We start from the raw sequence: 19,746 nt of genomic DNA, 5'->3' as shown, positions 1-19,746 counted from the left end.
TCACAAATCCAACAGAGGAGGAGAGGAGAGAGGGATGAGGGGATGAGCATGAGGACAAACAAACCCACATTGATTATAAACACCAAAGAGCAGGGGGAACAAGCAGTGTCACGGGGGGAGGGAGAGCGAGAGAGAGAGAGGTAAGATGGACAGTATGAATGAGGGGTATAGAGAGAGTGAGACAGATTGTATTTAACCTTTATTTAACTAGGCAAGTCAGTTAAGAACAAATTCAGATTTACAATGACGGCCTACCCCGGACGACACTGGGCCAATTGTGCGCCGCCCTATGGGACTCCCAATCACGGCCAGATGTGATACAGCCTGGATTCGAACCAGGGACTGTCGTGACGCCTCTTGCACTAAAATGCAGTGCCTTAGACCGCTGCGCCACTCAGAAGCCCAATAAAGAGTGTGAGAACGGAGAGAGAGAAAGGGTGATGACACACGCAGTATCAAGCGATAGACAGTAATACAATGTGTAGATGGGACTTGCTGTGTGTAGTGGGCAGAGCTTCTGTGGAGAACTGAGAAGGAATCTGGGTGTACAAACGCAGGCTAGGGTTTGTTAAGCTAAAGAGGTTCAGCACACAAGCTCCACCAAGCACACTGTAAACATACAGCCTCACAGCGGAAAACTGATCCCCCTTCTCTGGCTAGTGTCATGGACAACAGTCACACACAGATGCATACACATGCAAAAACACACAGACGAGAGGAGAGGCAGGCTTTTGGGACTTTGATTAGCCATGCTGCCCTCTCTGTGTTTTGGCACATCAGCAGTCGAGCTGAGCAGGGCAGGAATAAGATGCTAAGCCAAAAAGACCTTGAATCACAGGCTGTGAAAGACGGGAAGTAAATCCTTGATCAATGCAAATGTCTCCAGTGCCAGCATTTCCTCGTGAATTTGCTTCAGGCTTGCTTGACATTTGCCTGGGAAAGAAATGTTTAGCCGAAGACTTCTGGACGCTGGCCAATCAGCTGCAGCTCAAAGCCAAAGTAGGTCAGGGCACCATGCAGGGAAATCGATTAGGATCAACTTTGAAGATCTAGTCCCTTTGTGGTAATTACAATGTTGGCAGGATCATGCAAGGTGAAGTGTAGCCCTTTCCACTCACAGCCCCTGTCAGCCTGTATACGGGTTGAAAGGAGTCAATGTGCTCTGAAAGCTGAGACATTGAGGTCAATAATAAATACCATTTTGATGTCATACAGGCCAACAGCGCAACCGTGAGTCGCGCACTTCACATTTCCATACTTAAAAACAAATGTCATTTACAGCATCAATGTTTACAATCCAGAACATTTGCTGCGGGACACACATCTGAATGACTCCATTCTATGTGCACCAAAATTACAATATGTTTGTCTGAAGTGCCTTTTGAAAGCCTAACACTGTAAGATCGTATTTTATTACTTAACTAGCCTCTTAAGTATGAGGTCCCTGTGTCGGGATCAAAATCGGCTGGATATTTTAGAGAGCCACCTATTGTTTTCGATAAAACTCAAACTTTCATTAAAACACAAATGCAAGGTAGTGAATTAAAGCTACACTCGTTGTGAATCTAGCCACCAAGTCAGATTCGTAAAATGCTTTTCGGCGAAAGCATGAGAAGCTATTACCTGATAGCAATCACCCCCCCAAAGTACCAGACCGTCAACAAAACAACAGATTTTGCGGTAGCCGGCGCTACCCAAAACGCAGAAATAAAATATAAAACATTCATTACCTTTGACGAGCTTCTTTCTTGGCACTCCTATATGTCACATAAACATCACAATTGGGTCTTTTTCCCGATTAAATCCGTCATTGTATACCCAGAATGTGATTTGCTGAAGACCGGTCTGATCCAGAAAAATGCCCCTTTACAAGACGCAACGTCACTTTTTAAAATTACAAAAGTTTCCTATATACTTTTACAAATCACTTCAAACTACTTTTCTAAACCAACTTTAGGTATTAATAAACGTTAATAATCTATTAAATTGATCACGGGGCAATCTGTATTCGATAGCAGCAAGTCTTGAAATCATCGTCCATGTTTTCACAATCATAACATCCTGTGGTGAGCCTCAAGAAAGGAAATGCCCCAAACGTAACCAAACCAAGGATAAAGCCGCCCCTAAATGACAGCACTGGCGACATCGTGTGGAAGCTGTAGGCGTTTACAGGGGATTCCTATGTATTTTTTTCAGCGTTAGACAATACATTGACTGGCGGATGGATATTTTTTGTGTGTTTCGGTGAACAGTTTTTCGACGCATTTTGACTCCTAAACACGTTATGTTATAGCCACAGACACGATTTAACCAGTTTTAGAGACTTCAGAGTGTTTTCTATACACACACACTTATCATATGCATATACTATATTCCTGGCATGAGTAGCAGGACGCTGAAATGTTGCGCGATTTTTAACAAAAAGCTGCGAAAATTCGCATCATCCCAAAGAGGTTTTAACCATGTTGGCAATACAATAAGCTTTCAGATAATGCCCACCTGACCCACATTGAAATGACTTAGGAACTGTACACAGTTTGGAGAGTTGTCCCCCCCACTTGGAGACACCAGCTAGACATCTTACTCAAACTCAAAATTATTTCTTCTTATCCTGCACCTACTAACTTTTGTATGAATATTCTGATGTTACTGAATGTATACAGAGTATTTTTTTTAGATTTTGTTATTGACAAATGCTGAGAAAAGTACAGTAAGTGTACAATTCACATAAAAATCAACAATGTAATGTTTGGATAGAGCCTTATGTCAGGTGAACTGTTGTGTCCTCACCTTTGATCTGATATTTACTCCCTAATCTCCAAAGTGTTGTCCTTCAATTGCTGCCATGGTTATGAAAATGCTTTTTATAGTTCTTCTGTTAGAAACATTTCAATTTGGCCCTATCAACAGAGGCCAATTTCCATGTGTGTCAGCGTTTAACACTTCGTAAAGCCATTAACCGAACGCATCAAATCACATTTTATTGGTCACATACACGTTTAGCAGATGTTATTGGGGTTGTAGCGAAATGCTTGCGATCGAACCGTGTATTTATGTCTCCTCTCGGACTGATCTTTTTCTTCCATACCCCCCCACGTCTTGATCCTTACACATAGTATGAAGGAGCATTTGAGGATAGCGCCTCAGCCCGCCTCAGCCCACCAAGCCTGTTCTACTCCAATAGTTTTGGATGAGTGAAGGAATGCTGACCTGTCTTCTTACCGGAGCATTGAGGAAAGAACCCATCTTTGTCTCACCCTGCTACGGTAGGTAAAAAATCTGTTCTGTCTGAATGAATGAAGGCCCGCTGACCTGTCTTTCCTGTGTTCTTCATGGAGGTCTTGTTGGATGACTCGGCGTTGAACCCATTGAGGGTCAGCTCCTGGCACTCCTGAGACACCTTGGCATCCTTGTCTGAGATGTCCACCGGTGATTGGTTCCTCTCCGCACACTCAGGGTATGAGGAGGTCCAGACCCCAGGACTGTGGGTCCCTAGAAGAAGAGAGGAGGGAGAGTGAGTTCTCAGCACTAAGATCTGGGCCTGTATTCAAAATGTGCTCAGAGTAGGAGTGCTGATCTAGGTTCAGGTCCCCCACCCATCAGTGTCCATACAGTATCATTTTTAATACAGTCTAATTCAGTCATTTTGATGTAAAAGGCTATTCTGATCCTAGATCAGTATTCCTACTTTGAGACCCTGGCTGTGAAGATGTCACAGTCCCGATACCCATAATGTGCATGAAGCCCATCGAAAATCCAGCTGGTTTTACTAACTACACTTCCTAAATGGAGACATGAGAGAGTAAAAACGTTTCTCACTTTGCATTGAGAGAGACGGTAGAACCAGTAGTGAAATCAACTTCCACCCTGCAGCACCTTCCCTGATCTACTGGCTGCTCTTCTAATCCTCTCTCTCCCCCACAGCAGAGATCCTACTACAGAATAATACACCATCGCAGACAGGGATGCTCTTGATCTGTTCACCACTACAATGGGACCAATAGAACTACAAAAGACTGCAAGGACCACAGACAAAGGATCACAGGCAAAGGCAGACTCAAACACTTCTCTCGATTAACAAATCATTTATGAGCCCATTCCCTAAAGGTTAGAGTCAACTTTTCAAGTGGTTCATTAAATAGAAATGTGACTTCTTTTTTTACTACCACCCCCAGGGCCATCCGGACCAGGGCTGGCAGCTGTACATAGTCTATCCAATTTTACCTACCTCATCCCCATACTGTTTATATTTATTTACTTTTCTGCTCTTTTGCACACCAGTTTCTCTACCTGTACATGACCATCTGATCATTTATCACTCCAATGTTAATCTGCAAAATTGTAATTATTTGCCTACCTCCTCATGCCTTTTGCACACAATGTATATAGACTCTCTTTTTTTTCTACTGTGTTATTGACTTGTTAATTGTTTACTCCATGTGTAACTCTGTGTTGTCTGTTCACACTGCTATGCTTTATCTTGGCCAGGTCGCAGTTGTAAATGAGAACTTGTTCTCAACTAGCCTACCTGGTTAAATAAAGGTGAAATAAAAAAAATAAAAAATAAAAATGGCATGTGGCCTTAAATGTACTTTTTGAACCCAGGTCTGACGCATGCACACACACACACACACACACACACACACACACACACACACACACACACACACACACACACACACACACACACTTTTTTCAGATTCATTTGTTACCAGTTTCCAGGGCCTTAAATGTACTTTTTGGTCCACAAGCCACTGTAGCATTAATTTAGCTATAAATACGATTATACTTGACTATTTTTTATTCACAAATGCAAGTGAAAGGCTCACGATTTGGAGCCCCGAGCACCCGCCAGGTGGCTGGTGAAATAGACAACTTACCTGCCAATGGCAAAATCTACCTGCCAAATTTTAGGCCCATTTGTCCATTGAGTTAAATTTGGATGAATCGTCTTCTCCCCATTCCACACACCGCCTGGAAGTGTGTATTTATTGGCCAGGTCTGGATTCCATGGAAGGGCTGGCGCTAAGTATCTGGGCTGTGCTTCTCAATAATGGCTGCATCAGCAAGCTGGAGTGAAGTCATCAGTCATCGCCTTGTGTCTGTCTGTACCAGTGCCACTCTAATATCTCACACTGTTAAAGAAAAGTGTGTACATGGGGATGTGTGAAACTTACTCCTCAACCTGAAGTGTCCCTACTTGCGCCAGCGAATAGTTAACTATACGCGTGGCACGACTGGTAAGACACTTCAGGAGGGTGGTCACGTGTGCTAGCAAAGCAGAGGTCCTCGGTTCGAGCCTGTGTGAGCCAAGTCAGAAGTGGTACTAGTTAAACAAGCAGCGTGACATCCTTTATACACACACACCAACACACTCCCGTCTCGCCATTGTAATACGAGCAGATAAAAGACATCTGCTTGCAGACTTGAGGACACTGTTCATGTCCCAACACAGAAACGGCAAGTATTTACAATAAGTATTTGAGTAGTTAACATCTCCTTGCACTTCAGCCATAGTAATAACAGAAGATGGCTGCTTGCCACTCAACAGGATATTGTTCATATACAGTAGAGAGAGAAAGCAAGCTCAGAGGGAATGTATTGTATTTTCTACTACTGTAAATAAAACCCTGGCTGTCTCGGGTTTGACATATTCCTCTCTCTGCCCTGATCCAGTTAAATATATGAGGTGGAACCACAAATCTAATCCTCTATGAACATATTCTGTTTTCTTCGCAATAACAAACAACCTAATTCCATGCAAACCCATGTTTTCAGGAAGGCAAATAATATAGCCACCCCAGATATAAAGAAATGAATGACAAAAAGCAATAAAACAATAAGCTCTGAGAGAAAATGCGCCAAAGAAACATAATTACACACATTCAAAATGTAAACGTTTCTGCTTTTCAGAGCTGTAGCCTTCAGTTCACCTTTCTGGAAAGCAGTCCCTGATGAAAAGCTAGCTCAGAGCTTTCCACGTCTATTATTTGTTGGCAACTTATTTTGTAAATAACCTTCTGTAGCTTTATGAAAACAGTTCTGCCTGTAGCCTCAAATTCTGATGCCCCTCCTCATAGACAACAACAACATACATAGTCCTCATCGGTGGTGTAAAGTACTGTAGTAAAAATACTTTAGTCCCTTTCAGTATATGTGCTTTAGTATTTATATTGCTGACAACTTTTACTTTAACTTCACTACATTCCTAAAGAAAATAATCTACTTTTTACTTCATAAATGTTCCCTGACACCTATAATCACTAGTTACATTTTGAATGCATAGCAGGACAGGAAAATGGCCCAATTTACACACTTATCAAGAGAACATCCCTGGTCATCCCTACTGCCTCTGGTTTGCTTAATATAGGGAATTTGCAATGATTTACACTTTTACTTTTGATACTTAAGTATATTTTATTAATTACATTAACTTTTTATACTTAAGTATATTTAAAACCAAATACTTTTACACAATTAGTATTTTACTGGGTGACTTGTACTTTTACCTGAGTTTACTTTTACTCAAGTATAACAATTGAGTACTTTTTTCACCACTGGTCATCATGAAATGTTGCAGTATGTTTATGTATCCAACCTCGATCATACCTAATAACTACATTTATTTTTTCCCACCTCATCTTTACAGAAATCTAAGACTAATGTTGAGAGCTTTTTTTTGTATAAAATTATATTTTGCATGCATCATTTCAATGCATTTATTTTTCCCCACTGAATGCAATTTCTTCCCCAATTAAACAACAACATGATTAAACAATGGGTAAATATATGTTTTCATTACAAGCTACAAAGCTTTTTATTTACCCATATGAGCGAAGTATACACAACAGAAATCCAGGCCCTTTGTTTAATTAATAAACGTTGAACATGAATGTACATTTCCAGTCCAAAGTTTGGACACACCTACTCATTCCAGGTGTTTTCCTTAATTGGACTATTTTCTACATTGTAAAATAATAGTGAAGACATCAAAACTATGAAATAACACATTCGGATTCATGTCGTAACCAAAAAAGTGACAACTTTGCACACCCATGATATTCTCTCAACCAGCTTCACAAGGTAGTCACATGGAATGCATTTCAATAAACAGGTGTGCCTTGTTAAATGTTAATTTGTGGAATTTATTTCCTTCTTAATGTGTTTGCGCCAATCAGTTGTGTTGTGACTGTCACGAATATCATCAAAGGTGGCTCCCCTTCCCGTTCGGGTGGCACTCGGCGGTCGTCGTCGCCGGTCTACTAGCTGCCACCGATCCTTTTTTTTCCCTTTTCGTTTGGTTTTGTCTAATTGTTTTCACCTGTTCCTTGTTGGGGTTTTTGGGTTGGTGTTATTTAAGTTTGATTAGCCCGCTTGTGTTTGTGTGGGCTTGTTGTTGTGTATGTAAGAGGTGATTGATTATTGTTGGGTTTTCGCTGTCCGGTTTATACCAGTGATACTTGGGTTGTGTTTTACGCCTGTGTTCGGCATCACCCATTGTACGTGTTCCTGTTGTTGGACATTAAAGTGTTTTTCCCTTGAATCTTCTGCTCTCTGTGCCCGACTCCACACCCATCACTCTTCGAGCGTTACAGTGACAAGGTAAGACCTGATGGTGTGGGGGTGCTTTTCTGGTAACACTGTCAGTGATTTATGTAGAATTCAAGGCACACTTAACCAGCATGGCTACCACAGCATTCTGCAGCGATACATCATCCCATATGCGTTGCGCTTAGTGGGACTATCATTTGTTTTTCAACAGGACAATGACCCAACAGACCTCCAGACTTTGTAAGGGCTTTTTTGGTTACTACATGATTCCATGTGTTATTTCATAGTTTTGATGTCTTCACTATTATTGTACAATGTAGAAAATAGCAAAAATAAATAAAAACCCTTGAATGAGTAGGTGTGTCCAAACTTTTAACTGGTATTGTATTTATTTGCTTCTTATTTGCTTATCTATTTTTGCTGATAACTGCATATACTACTATAAGTTCTTCCAGTCCCACTGTTTTCTTATGAGGCTGTCTGGCCTTTCCAATCCACAGGAGTTTGACTCAACTTCATCTGTCAGCAGGAAGCCCCTGCCAGCCCCCGCCACTATCCCCATGTCATCCCAGATCAACTGGGCCCAGGTCAGTGACATAGAGCCAAACACTGTGAGCTCAGTTTAGTCACAAACACATACCCAGGAGGAGAAGCCGATCGGCATCGGATGACTGAACACTGTGTGTGTCAGCCAGACATGCACACACATGCACACACACACCATGCACACAGTGCACACAGATGGATCCATGTCAGCAACACTGGGGATTGGTGGGAGGGAAAGGTTGGACCGTCACACCAGAGACAATATACTGGCCTAGTGAACAACGTGGACAAAGACGGATGATGTGTCCCGTTGGCCTGAGTGACAGACATGTTACGGAACATTAACGACATAGTAGACATTGTAGCTGGTGTTGCATAGCCAGACACCGTCATCCCATGGTCGAGGAAAAGCCTGGAAGTCCGAGCTAGGATTTTAGTCTAGCATCCATGATTTACTTCACTCACATGAAACAGCCAAACAATGGGTGATAGAGTACATGCCCTGGTAGAAGGATAAAGGAATAGGCCATGTCTTTTCAGGAGTGGCTTTTCCACACCTCACTAACCAGAACCATTGTCCTACTCTGCACATTTCCCTTTTCCTACTTAACACTGTCGACAGATAATGGAACTCCTTGAGCTAAAAAAGGAAAAAATCTAATTCTGGTGAAACATCAAAGGATTTCTCTATTACGTTGGTTAAAGGGGGAGGGACATGTTAAATGAACCCGAAGAGGGGAAAAAGAGGCAACGAGGCGCTCTGAATGTGAAAATCCTGTTAAACAGTACAATGCCGTTGGCTGAATCGACATGTATTCTTCTCTCACAAGAAAGACGGTAGCTAGCAATGTCAGGATGAAACCACAGTTTGTTGAGAGTTGTTGTATTATTCTCTGGTTTATGCCTCAAAGGGAAGAACAGCCTCAAGGCTGTGTGTGTGTGTGTGAGTGTGTTACAGTTGAGAGTGACTCACTCGCTTCCCTGCATGTCTGTTTGCCAAACACTCGTCTTTGGTAGAACTGGCTGGAAGGAAGTAAAATGCCTCAAATATTACTCACTGTACCTCACATTTATGTTTGCTCACTGTTCCTCAAATAGCTGAAATATCTTTTGATGCATTTTTTCGTAAAAATACAAAAATGCATCACTTAAAGTACGTTCTTTCACCATGTCCTGGAAAGAGCTTAACACAAACCCAGATTGACAAACCTCCAATAGTCCCAGTCGGTAATAGATAGAACGTCTCATGCCTGCCTGCCTATGGGGAAAACAACCTGTGCTTACCTATAGTAGGTTACACCATTGGCTCACAGCAAAAAACTTGACATTTAAAAAAAAAAGGTACGTCTAAAGGGAAAAGGACTTGTGTAATCGAGGCCGTCTCAATCTTCCGCTTAACTGGCGAGCTGAAGATTATATATTTTTTTAAAGTTATTTTGGGGAAAACAGGGACACGAGAGAGAAAGACGTAACGTGGGTTGATCGGAGCTCCGGAATCAATCGTCGATAAACAAACCTTACTCTGTGTGGCGGCGGTTCGGCATGGCTGTGCTGTGATTGGTCGGAGATGGTAGGAGATAGTGGTGGAGAAGAAAGTGATGCAAGTATGGAACATAGCGGTACAAATAAAGGAGGAGTAGGAAAAAGAAAGTGGGAGAGAAAGGGAGTAGGGATTTGAAGGGGAGTGAGGTCTACGGAGGCAGAAATGAAGAAGAAAAGGAAGTTTGAGGAAAGCAAACCGTTTCCAATGCCGGCAGCAGTTCGGAGGTAGAGAGTGCAAAGGAAGGGCAAGATAAGTCTCGAGGGGAGCATAGAGGTGAGCATAAAGTGATTCTGATGTTTGATGTGAGGAAGGGGAGTTGGGGCGATGAGTCCGATAAGGTTGAAGGCTGTGATAAAAGAGTTGATTGGGGAAGTTGTCAACGCTAAAGTGTTAAGAGATCGGAGCTTGTTGGTGTACTGTAAGGACATGGAGCAGAGGGGAAAAGCTCTCAAAGTGAAGCAACTAAGGAAGTGTACGGTGGTGTCGAACAGCTGGAATGATCAAGCAGGGAAGCAGTGCATGAAAGGGGTGACAACAGGAGTGCCTGTGAGTGTTAGCACTAAGGACGTAAGCAACAAATTGAGAGGAGGCGTTCTAGTGAATGTTCAAAGATTGCAAGCAACAAGGGGTGGAGTTTGGGTAGACAGCCCATCTATTCTGTTACCCTTCAAGGACAGGGTACTGCCAAATAAAGTAACCATAGGATATATGAGTTTTTGTTGAGGGCTTATGTACCGAAGCCTTTAAGATGTTATAACTGCCAGAGTTTTGGGCATGTGGGTAAAGCCTGTAAAGAGAAAAAGAGGTATGCCAGGTGTGGAGGGGAGCATGAGTATGGGAAATGTGGGGATGGTGTACAACCAAAGTGTTGCAGCTCTGGGTGTGCTCATAGTGTGGCATGTGGTGGGTGTGAGGCAATGAAGCAGGCAGTGGTGCAACAAGTGAGTGTGGAGAGAAGGGTGTCAAGTGAGGGTGGTCCAGGTCCAGAGAGATACAGGTTCAAGAGAGAGATGGGTAGGAGCATCTAGACTGGGGATTAGGGGGCAGGTGGGCGGCGATATGGTATACATAGATAAGAGAAAGCTGGTGACGTTCATAGCAGGTGCTATCAATAGCACTGCTAAAGTTGAGTCTAAAACAGAAAGGATTCTGTGAAGGATTCGTGAAAGCGGCTGGGAGACATCTGAGTATGACACTATTGACATGGGAAAAGGTTTGAGTTTATCTCAATCAGCCGAGGCTGGAGTCATATATTACTGGATTGTAGTTATGGTGGTAGTACTACAATGGAATGCTCAAAGCCTGTTGGCTAATGGGCAGGAGTTCAAACAGTTCATTGTGCATATGCCACATTAGCCTGTTGTGATTTGTGTGCAGGAAACATGGCTCAAACTGACTGTGGAGTTCGTAGGGACAGAGTTGTAGGGGGGTGGGGGGAACCTTCATAAAGCAAGGACTTCCTTACAGGATACTAGGCAAAGGTATTGAATAGGAATATGTGATGGTGGTGTGGTTGAGAGGAGGGCTGCTAGAGGTAGTGAACTACTATAATCCTTGTCAGATATTGGACCTGAGAGGGTGGAGGGCCAGGATAGAAGGAAGGTATTGTGGTGTAGTGATTTTAATAACGGATGGATGGCAATGGACAAGTGATGGAAAATCAGGATTGATGTAGCCACATGGAAAGAGTTGGCTTTGGACCTCAATCTGGTATCTAGTGTGATGGCAGAAATCTGTGAGTGGGAGGTATGGGAGGAGTATATATGAGAGGGGATGTGGATAATATGAATAACTGGGTGAGAACAGCTTTAGTGGGGGCAGCTACTGAGGCTATACCTAAGAGTTCACATAGGAGGAGGAAAGCAGTCCCATGATGGAAAGAGGAGTGTGGGGCAGTGGTGAGGAGTAGGAATAGGGCATTTAGAGTACTGAAAAGGAACAGGGCATTTAGAGTACTGAAAAGGAACAGGGTATTTAGAGTACTGAAAAGGAACAGGGCATTTAGAGTACTGAAAAGGAACAGTGCATTTAGAGAATTTAAAAGGAACAGGGCATTTAGAGTACTGAAAACTTCCAACATCTGATTCAGAATTAGCAGGCGCAGGACCTGGTGGCGTTGGTTCTGTGACACCATTGGAAGTACGACACCTGTGGGAGAAGTGTGGGGGATGATTAAGATGTTGAGTGGGGTCAAAAGGGAGTGGGATTATCCAGTGTTGACGAGTGCGTAGGATGTGGCAGTAACAGATGAGGAGAAGGCAGAGATGATGGCCAAAGTGTTTGTCTAAGTGCATAGCTTGCCAAATTTGTCAGAGGGGCAGAAGGGGAGAGAGAGAATGAGTGAGGAGCACCCTAGAGTGCTGGATAGGAGGGATGTAAATGATCCGTTGAATGCACCATTTACCAGGGCAAAGATGAAAAGGACAATAGGTAAGGCTGGGTTAACTTCACCTGGAAAAGATGAGGTGTGCTACGTTATGTTGGCCCATCTTAGTGATGAGGCACTGGATAAGGTATTGAACAACAGAGTGTGGGAGGAGGAGAAATTACCATGAAGCTGGAAGGAGGCAGTAGTGGTAGCAATCAGGAAACCAGGGAAGGACCCAACGACGCCAACAAGCTCTCGGCCAATAGCTTTAACAGTACATGTATGTAAGATTATAGAACGTATAATTGCGGAGAGGCTAACTTACTTCCTGAAAGCAAGGGGCTAGTATCGCCACATTAGAGTGGGTTCAGGAAGGGGAGGGGGACTATGGACCCAGTGCTCCGCTTAGAAGCAGAGGTCAGGAAGGCTCAGTTGAACAAGGAGATGATTGTAGCTGGCCTTTTTTAGGTGGAGAAGGCGTATACGATATGATGCGGAAGGAGTGGTTGTTAATCAAGCTTGATATTATGGGGGGAGGAAGAAGAATATACAACTGGAAAAAGGATTTCTGTTTGGAAGGTCTATCCAGGTGAGCGTGGGGAAGTCTCTATCAGGCAGATACATGTTGGATAACGGTACACCGCAGGGGAGCGTGATTAGTCCTCTGTTGTTCTCAATCATGATCAATGATGTTTACTCTCAGGTACAACCGGATATTGGGAAGTCGTTATTTGCAGATGATGGGGTCTTTTGGAAGAGGGGAAGAAATGTGCCATACATTGTCAGGAAGGTACAGGAAGCAATTGATGAGATGGGCAGTAATGTGGGGATTCAGGTTCTCTGTAGAGAAAACACAGACAGTGTTCTTTACCAGGAGGAAGTTGGGAGATGAGGTACGCTTCAGGTTACAGTGCATTCGGAAATAATTCAGACCCCTTGACATTTCCACATTTTCTTACGTTACAGCCTTATTCTAAAAATGATCAAATGAAACAATTTCCTCAGCAATCTACACACAACACCCCATAATGACAAAGTTTAAAAAAGTTTTAACATTTTAGAAAATGTATTAAAAACAAGAAACTGAAATACCTTATTTACATAAGTATCCAGACCCTTTGCTATGAGACTTGAAATTGAGCTCAGGTGCATCCTGCTTCCATTGAGCATCCTTGAGATGTTTCTACAACTTGATTGGAGTCCACCTGTGGTCAATTCAATTGATTGGACATGGTTTGGAAAGGCACACACCTGTTATATAAGGTCCCACAGTTGACAGTGCATGTCAGAGCAAACACCAAGCAACGAGGTGAAAGGAATTGTCCGTAGAGCTCCGAGACAGGATTGTGTCAAGGCACAGATCTGGGGAAGGGTACAAAAAAAATCTGCCGCATTGTAGATCCTCAAGAACATAGTGGCCTCCATCATTCTTCACTGGAAGAAGTTTGGAACCACCAAGACTCTTCCTAGAGCTGGCGCCCGGCAAAACTGAGCAATCGGGGGAGAAGGGCCTTGGTCAGGGAGGTGACCAAGAACCCTATGGTCACACTAACAGAGTTCTAGAGTTCCTCTGCGGAGATGGGACAACCTTCCAGAAGGACAACCATCTCTATAGCACTCCACCAACCAGGCCTTTATGGTAGAGTGGCCAGACGGAAGCCACTCCTCAGTAAAAAGGAAATGACAGCCCGCTATGAGTTTGCCAAAAGGCACCTAAAGACTCTCAGACCATGAGAAGAGAACCAAGATTAAACTCTTTGGCCTGAATGCCAACCGTCACGTCTGGAGGAAACATGGCACCATCCCTATGGTGAAGCATTGTGGTGGCAGCATCACGCTGTGGGGATGTTTTTAAGCGGCAGGGACTGGGAGACTATTCAGGATCAAGGCAATGAAAACCTGCTCTAGAGTGCTCAGGACCTCAGACTGGGGGTGAATGTTCACCTTCTAACAGAACAACGACCCTAAGCACACAGCTAAGACAATGCAGGAGGGGCTTCGGGACTAGTCACTGAATGTCCTTGAGTGGCTCAGACAGAGTCCGTACTTGAACCAGATTGAACATCTCTGGAGAGATCTGAAAATAGATGTGCAGCAACGCTCCCCATCCAACCCGACAGAGCTTGAGAGGAGTTGCAGAGAAGAATGCTTGTAGATTCATACCCAAGAAGACTCGAGGCTGTAATAGCTGCCAAATGTGCCTCAACAAAGTACTGAGTAAAGGGTCTGAATACTTATGTAAATGTTTAGTATTTTTTTATGAATTAGCAAAAAAAATGTAAAAACTGTTTTTGCTTTGTCATTATGGGGTAGTGTGTGTAGATTGAGGAGGAAAAAATACAATTGAATCAATTTTAGAATAAGTCTGTAACCTAACGAAATGTGAAAAAGTAAAAGGGTCTGAATACTTTCCAACAGCATGGTATATGGGAGAAACTTAGAGAGGGTGGGGGGCTTCAGGATCCTTGGGGTATACTTTGACACTAGACTGACCTGGGTAGAACACATTGAGAGTGGTGGGAAAGTGCAAGAAGGTGCTAAATGTGATGCGCTGTCTGACGCGGAAGGAGTGGGGGGCTGGGTGTTCCTCATACAGGACAATGTAATGTTGCATTAATCCGATCTGCAATAGACTATAGAAGTATAGCGCATTGTTCGCCAACCTGGACCTCATTGGAACGGCTAGATGTCATACAGGTGCAAGGTCTCAGAATATGTAGTGGGGCGTTTCCGACATTCCTTGTGGCTGCACTACAGGTGGAGATGGGGTATGACATTGCAGATTAGGAGAAGCAGCAGGCAATGAATTATTGGGTGAACTTACAGGGACATGGGGTGTCTCATCCTGCGAAAATTATTTTATGCTGGGAAAACTTGCCAGGACGGAACACGAGCCTTGGGTGGGTGGGTAATACCCAGGAGAAGGAGATGGGAATGTATGGAAGGGAGTTTAGTCGGTAGCTATTCCTGTAAATCCACCATGGCTACTCCCGCCTTCAGTAGTTGATTTAGAAGTGCTGGAGAGACTACGGGAAAGACAGGGAAGGTGTTGATCCATCTGATTTGTTTAAGAGACGTCTGGATACTGTGTATTAGGATTTTGTGGCCGTTTCCAAAGATGGTTCAAAAGATCCAAGGACAGGACGTACTTGGCCAGCATTTGTAATGCAGGAATGTGGGGTGGAAGTCAGGAAACATATTACAGATCATCTGGCTGCATATACGGCGGAACTGATGGCCACACTCTTGATTTGCAGTGTGGGTGGAGGAAGTCAAGACTAGTTATTTGCTCTGATTCATGTGCAGTGTTGATGAGTCTGCAGTCCTTTACCTAACGTAGCAGACAAGACCTGCTTTATGATGTACTAGACAGATGGGTATACAGATAAGATTTACTTTGGTCTCAGCCCATGTGGGGGTGGAGGGGAATGAGGCAGTTTATGTACTGGCTAAACAAGCACTTAATAGTGGGGATGTTGATGTTGTAGTTTAAATGAGCAAGGCAGAGGCAAAAAGCCTGACATGGACAGTGATGATGCAGAGGCGGCCGGAGCAGTGGAATAGAGATGCTAAGGGCATGCATTTATTTCAAGTACAGAGGAAAGTCGGCAAGGGGGGTACGGCAGGAAAGGACAGAAAACTGGAGGCCATTTTTACAAGATTAAGGGTGGGACACATCCAGTTGAATACGATTTTAAATGTGATAGGAAAGCATCCAACAGGAAAGTGTGATTATTGCCAGGAAACAGAGACCGCGGAGCATGTATTGCTAGAGCGTGGGCAGTATCAGAGGGAAAGAGAGAGGCTGAGATCCACAGTGCATTAGGAATGTATTCAGACCCCTTGACTTTTTAAACATTTTGTTATTCTAAAATGTATTATATAGTTTTTTTCCTCATCAATCTACACACATAATGACAAACCAAAAACTGTTTGTTTTTTTTGAACACTTTGCAAAAGTATAAAATAAAAAATTACATTTACATTGGTATTCATACCCTTTATAAGCTTGGCACATCCTGTATTTGGTGAGTTTTTCCCATTCTCCTCTGCAGATCCTCTCAAGCTCTATCAGGTTGGATTGGGAGCGATGCTGCACAGCTATATTCAGGTCTCTCCAGAGATGTTAGATTGGGTTCAAGTCCGGGCTCTGGCTGGGCCACTCAAGGATATTCAGAGACGTGTCCCGAAGGCCACTCCTGTGTTGCCCTGGCTGTGTGCTTAGAGTCGTTGTCCTGTTGGAAGGTGAACCTTCTCCCCAGTCTGAGGTCCTGAGCGCTCTGGAGATGGCGCTCTGAAGATGGCGCTGGATGAAATGGCAGCCATTTGACAGCCACCTAACCAATAGCGTTATTAGGTGGGGTTTTTTTGCGTTATTTGTAACTTATTTTATACAAATGTTTTTGCCACCGTATCTTAGGGCAAAAAAGAGCTTCTGGATATCAGGACAGCGATCACTAACATCGGATTAGACAAACTTTTTTCAATAACAAGTACATCCTGTGCATCATTAGCAGGATTCACAGGATGTACTTCAGACACCCGACAAGGCCAATATCCCTGTCACTGGCAGGAGAAAGAGACGCATGTAAAGGACACAAGGCGGGGTGTCACGCCCTGACCTTAGTTATTTTTGTTTTCTTTATTATTTTGGATAGGTCAGGGTGTGACTAGGGTGGGTTTGTTAGTTTTTGTATTGTCTAGGGGTTTTTGTAAGTCTAGGTATTTGTATGTCTATGGTGGCCTGAATTGGTTCCCAATCAGAGGCAGCTGTTTATCGTTGTCTCTGATTGGGGACCATATTTAGGTATCCATATTCCCTTGGGTATTTTGTGGGTTCTTGTCTATGTGTAGTTGCCTGTCAGCACTCGTTTTGTATAGCTTCATGCTGACCATAATTCCATCTTCCTGATTCCTGCTTAAAAGCAAAAACTAAAACAGGAAGCACCAGTGACTCGGTCAATAAAGAAGTGGTCAGATGATGCAGATGCTAAGCTACAGGACTGTTTTGCTAGCACAGACTGGAATATGTGCTACAGTACACCACATCAGTCACTGGCTTCATCAAAAAGTGCATTGATGACGTCGTCCCCACAGTGACTGTACATACATACCCCAACCAGAAACCATGGATTACAGGCAACATCCGCACTGAACTGAAGGGCAGAGCTGCCGCCTTCAAAGAGTGGGACTCTAACCTGGAAGCTTATAAGAAATCTCGCTACGCCCTCAGATGAACCATCAAACAAGCAAAGCACCAATACAGGACAAAGATTGAATCGTACTACACCGGCTCCGACGCTCGTCGGATGTGGCAGGGCCTGCAAACTATTACAGACTACAAAGGGAAGCACAGCTGCGAGATGCCCATTGACACGAGCTAAATCACTTCTATGCTCGCTTCGAGGCAAGCAACACTGAGGCATGCATGAGAGCATCAGCTGTTCCGGACGACTTTGTGATCAAGTTCTCTGTAGCCAACGTGAGTAAGATCTAGCTAGCTAGCCTCACGTATCTGAAATTACATGATCAGTTGACGTTTACTGATCATGAAAAGCTGTAGGCCCATAACTCTGATGATGGAGCTAAATGGGCACAATTGCTTTGCGTGGAATAAATCAGAAATGTGTAGTTCTGAACATTTATTTAGCAATCCCTTGAAAACAGCACACAGTTGTCTAGGGATTTAGCACAGTTCCTCTTGCCCCCCAGCAGGCAAGTCGAACGCTCTGCACCTTATTGTGACGTTTTATTGATAACTGACAACGACCTATTCCAGTTCCATGTTAGAACTCTGTCTCTATTCCAGTATCATGTAGGGACTTTCTCTATTCCCTTCTGATACGGTACCATGTTTACCCAACATCCCGTTCATCCAGCAGGAGATAAACATTAACTGCTGGTTAGTGCCAATACAAAAAACATATATACGTGTAATAAACCCAACGCTGTAACCACTCAAATACAAATTTCACACGTGCCCATTTTGTCCAAGCACAACTAGCAACAGGGTCTAATCTTGTGTTAATTTCCCATTCAGAAATAGATTACATTCCATTTACCAGCGCTGATATAATGTGGGTCTTTCAAAGGAACAGCGAAAGGGAGGAACGGAGCTGGAATCAGATAACTGAGGGTTCCGGAGAAGTCGATTAATCCTTCTCAATGTCATCCATCAGGCTGACTATAATCCTGGTGTCTGGCCCTGCCTCTGCCTGCCAGTGATTGGAGGGAATGACAATTTACCCTTTGGGGAGAAAGACTATAGTAAAGAGGGCTTGGGTGTGCAACTTCTAACCAAGCTGCAATAAAACCAGTCAAGCCAACTGAACCATCGGCCTCAAAAGATCATATAGTGAAAGATGGACTGTAGACTAGTTCAGGGTAGTACTGCCACTATGGGGCTTCTATCAGAAAGCAATGAGGAAGCCAAATGCGAAGATTATGTCTCATAGTAGCAGTGCTACCCTAAACTAGCCTACAGTCCATCATTCACTGTATAAGGGGTTCCCATTCTAGCATTGGGGAACATCCTGATGCCCCTCCCCCCGCATGAGCACACGTGTCTATTTCTATGGGCACAAGCACTGTTCATGACAAAAAATGTTCACACCCCTCCTGATGGTGGAGAGAATTTTGCAGGTAAAAGCTTATTACCTGCAATTCTCCGCATTTTGTCATGGGGTGCAACAAAAATGTTGCAGTTATATAGCCAATTTTATTGCAAATTCTACACATTTTGCCATGTCTAATGTGTATTCATGTGATATTTGAGTGACACAAAATGTACAACAATGTCTATGGGCTAAACCTTCATATAAAAACAGTAGTGGACATGGGCTAGTTGATCTGGACATTTCAGACAAGTTGGTATGCAATGACTAACAAGACAAGAGGAACTGATGATGCACTGCCCAATTTCAAAATTGCACCTTCTGCGTTCTACTATTACAACTTTCAAGACTAAGTTTAAAACCAGACTGAGTTCCTTTAAGAAAAAGAAAAACAAATTATACTGCACTATATGACCCTTTGAGCCGACCGGTTGACTTGGCTTGAATTAGTTTATTGCAGGTTGGCTTGATGTCTCACAGGATATGGATGACGGAAGGTGTGAAGGGAGGAGGGGGCTTTAGCAGCGACATGGCTCTTCTCTACAAAGACAGTCCAGTGACATCAGCACCACAGGACTCCACCAGCATACTGCACTTCATGGAATTCTACAAGTGCTGATGCTAAGTTCACACCAAAGTATCATATGGATCTAGTATTTGTCATAAAATCTCTCTCACTCTATAGTTGAACCTGTGTCATTAATCACAGTGCTTGGTCTTCTCGGCTTCAAATCGGGTTATTCTGTCTTTCCCATGGCAACTAGTCACTTAGCAGGAGCCACGGAGATAGAGAGAGTCTGTTACATATTGAAATTTCATCTCCATCTTGGAGCAGTTTTAACCTCTGCATCTCCTGATAGACAGCGAAACAGGATATAGACGTTTTAACAAAAGAGCTGTTTCATACTAATTAACGTAATTTTGAGACGCCAAGGACTTCGATCTCACTCGGGCCTTGGATTAAGGTTTACGTCAACGCTGAAGAACTGTGAGGTGGTTCTGGAATGGCAGAGAACTGTCAAGTCAAAAGTCAATGAGAGAGAAAATTAGGAACTAGGGATTGGCTTTTGTGTGAAACTTTCTAAATTGTTCAAGGGAAAGAGAAAAGGTTGAAAGGGTGACAG

General features: G+C 43.4%; 1 protein-coding gene across 1 annotated transcript in view; it reads right to left on the bottom strand.

Moving 5' to 3' along the window:
• LOC109893320 (receptor-type tyrosine-protein phosphatase gamma-like) overlaps nucleotides 1–19,746 on the bottom strand; it is a 270,796-nt gene that overhangs the window by 106,493 nt on the left and 144,557 nt on the right. The window contains exon 3 of the mRNA XM_031835459.1: nucleotides 3,313–3,492. Coding sequence (XP_031691319.1) covers nucleotides 3,313–3,492 — 180 coding nt within the window. The remainder of the gene's footprint in view (nucleotides 1–3,312; nucleotides 3,493–19,746) is intronic.

The sequence above is a fragment of the Oncorhynchus kisutch genome, linkage group LG1, assembly GCF_002021735.2.
Source record: "Oncorhynchus kisutch isolate 150728-3 linkage group LG1, Okis_V2, whole genome shotgun sequence".
In the NCBI taxonomy this organism is placed as follows: Eukaryota; Metazoa; Chordata; class Actinopteri; order Salmoniformes; family Salmonidae; genus Oncorhynchus; species Oncorhynchus kisutch.
The sequence above is the reverse complement of the archived record's forward strand: the minus strand, read 5'-3'. Positions and strand labels throughout refer to the sequence as shown.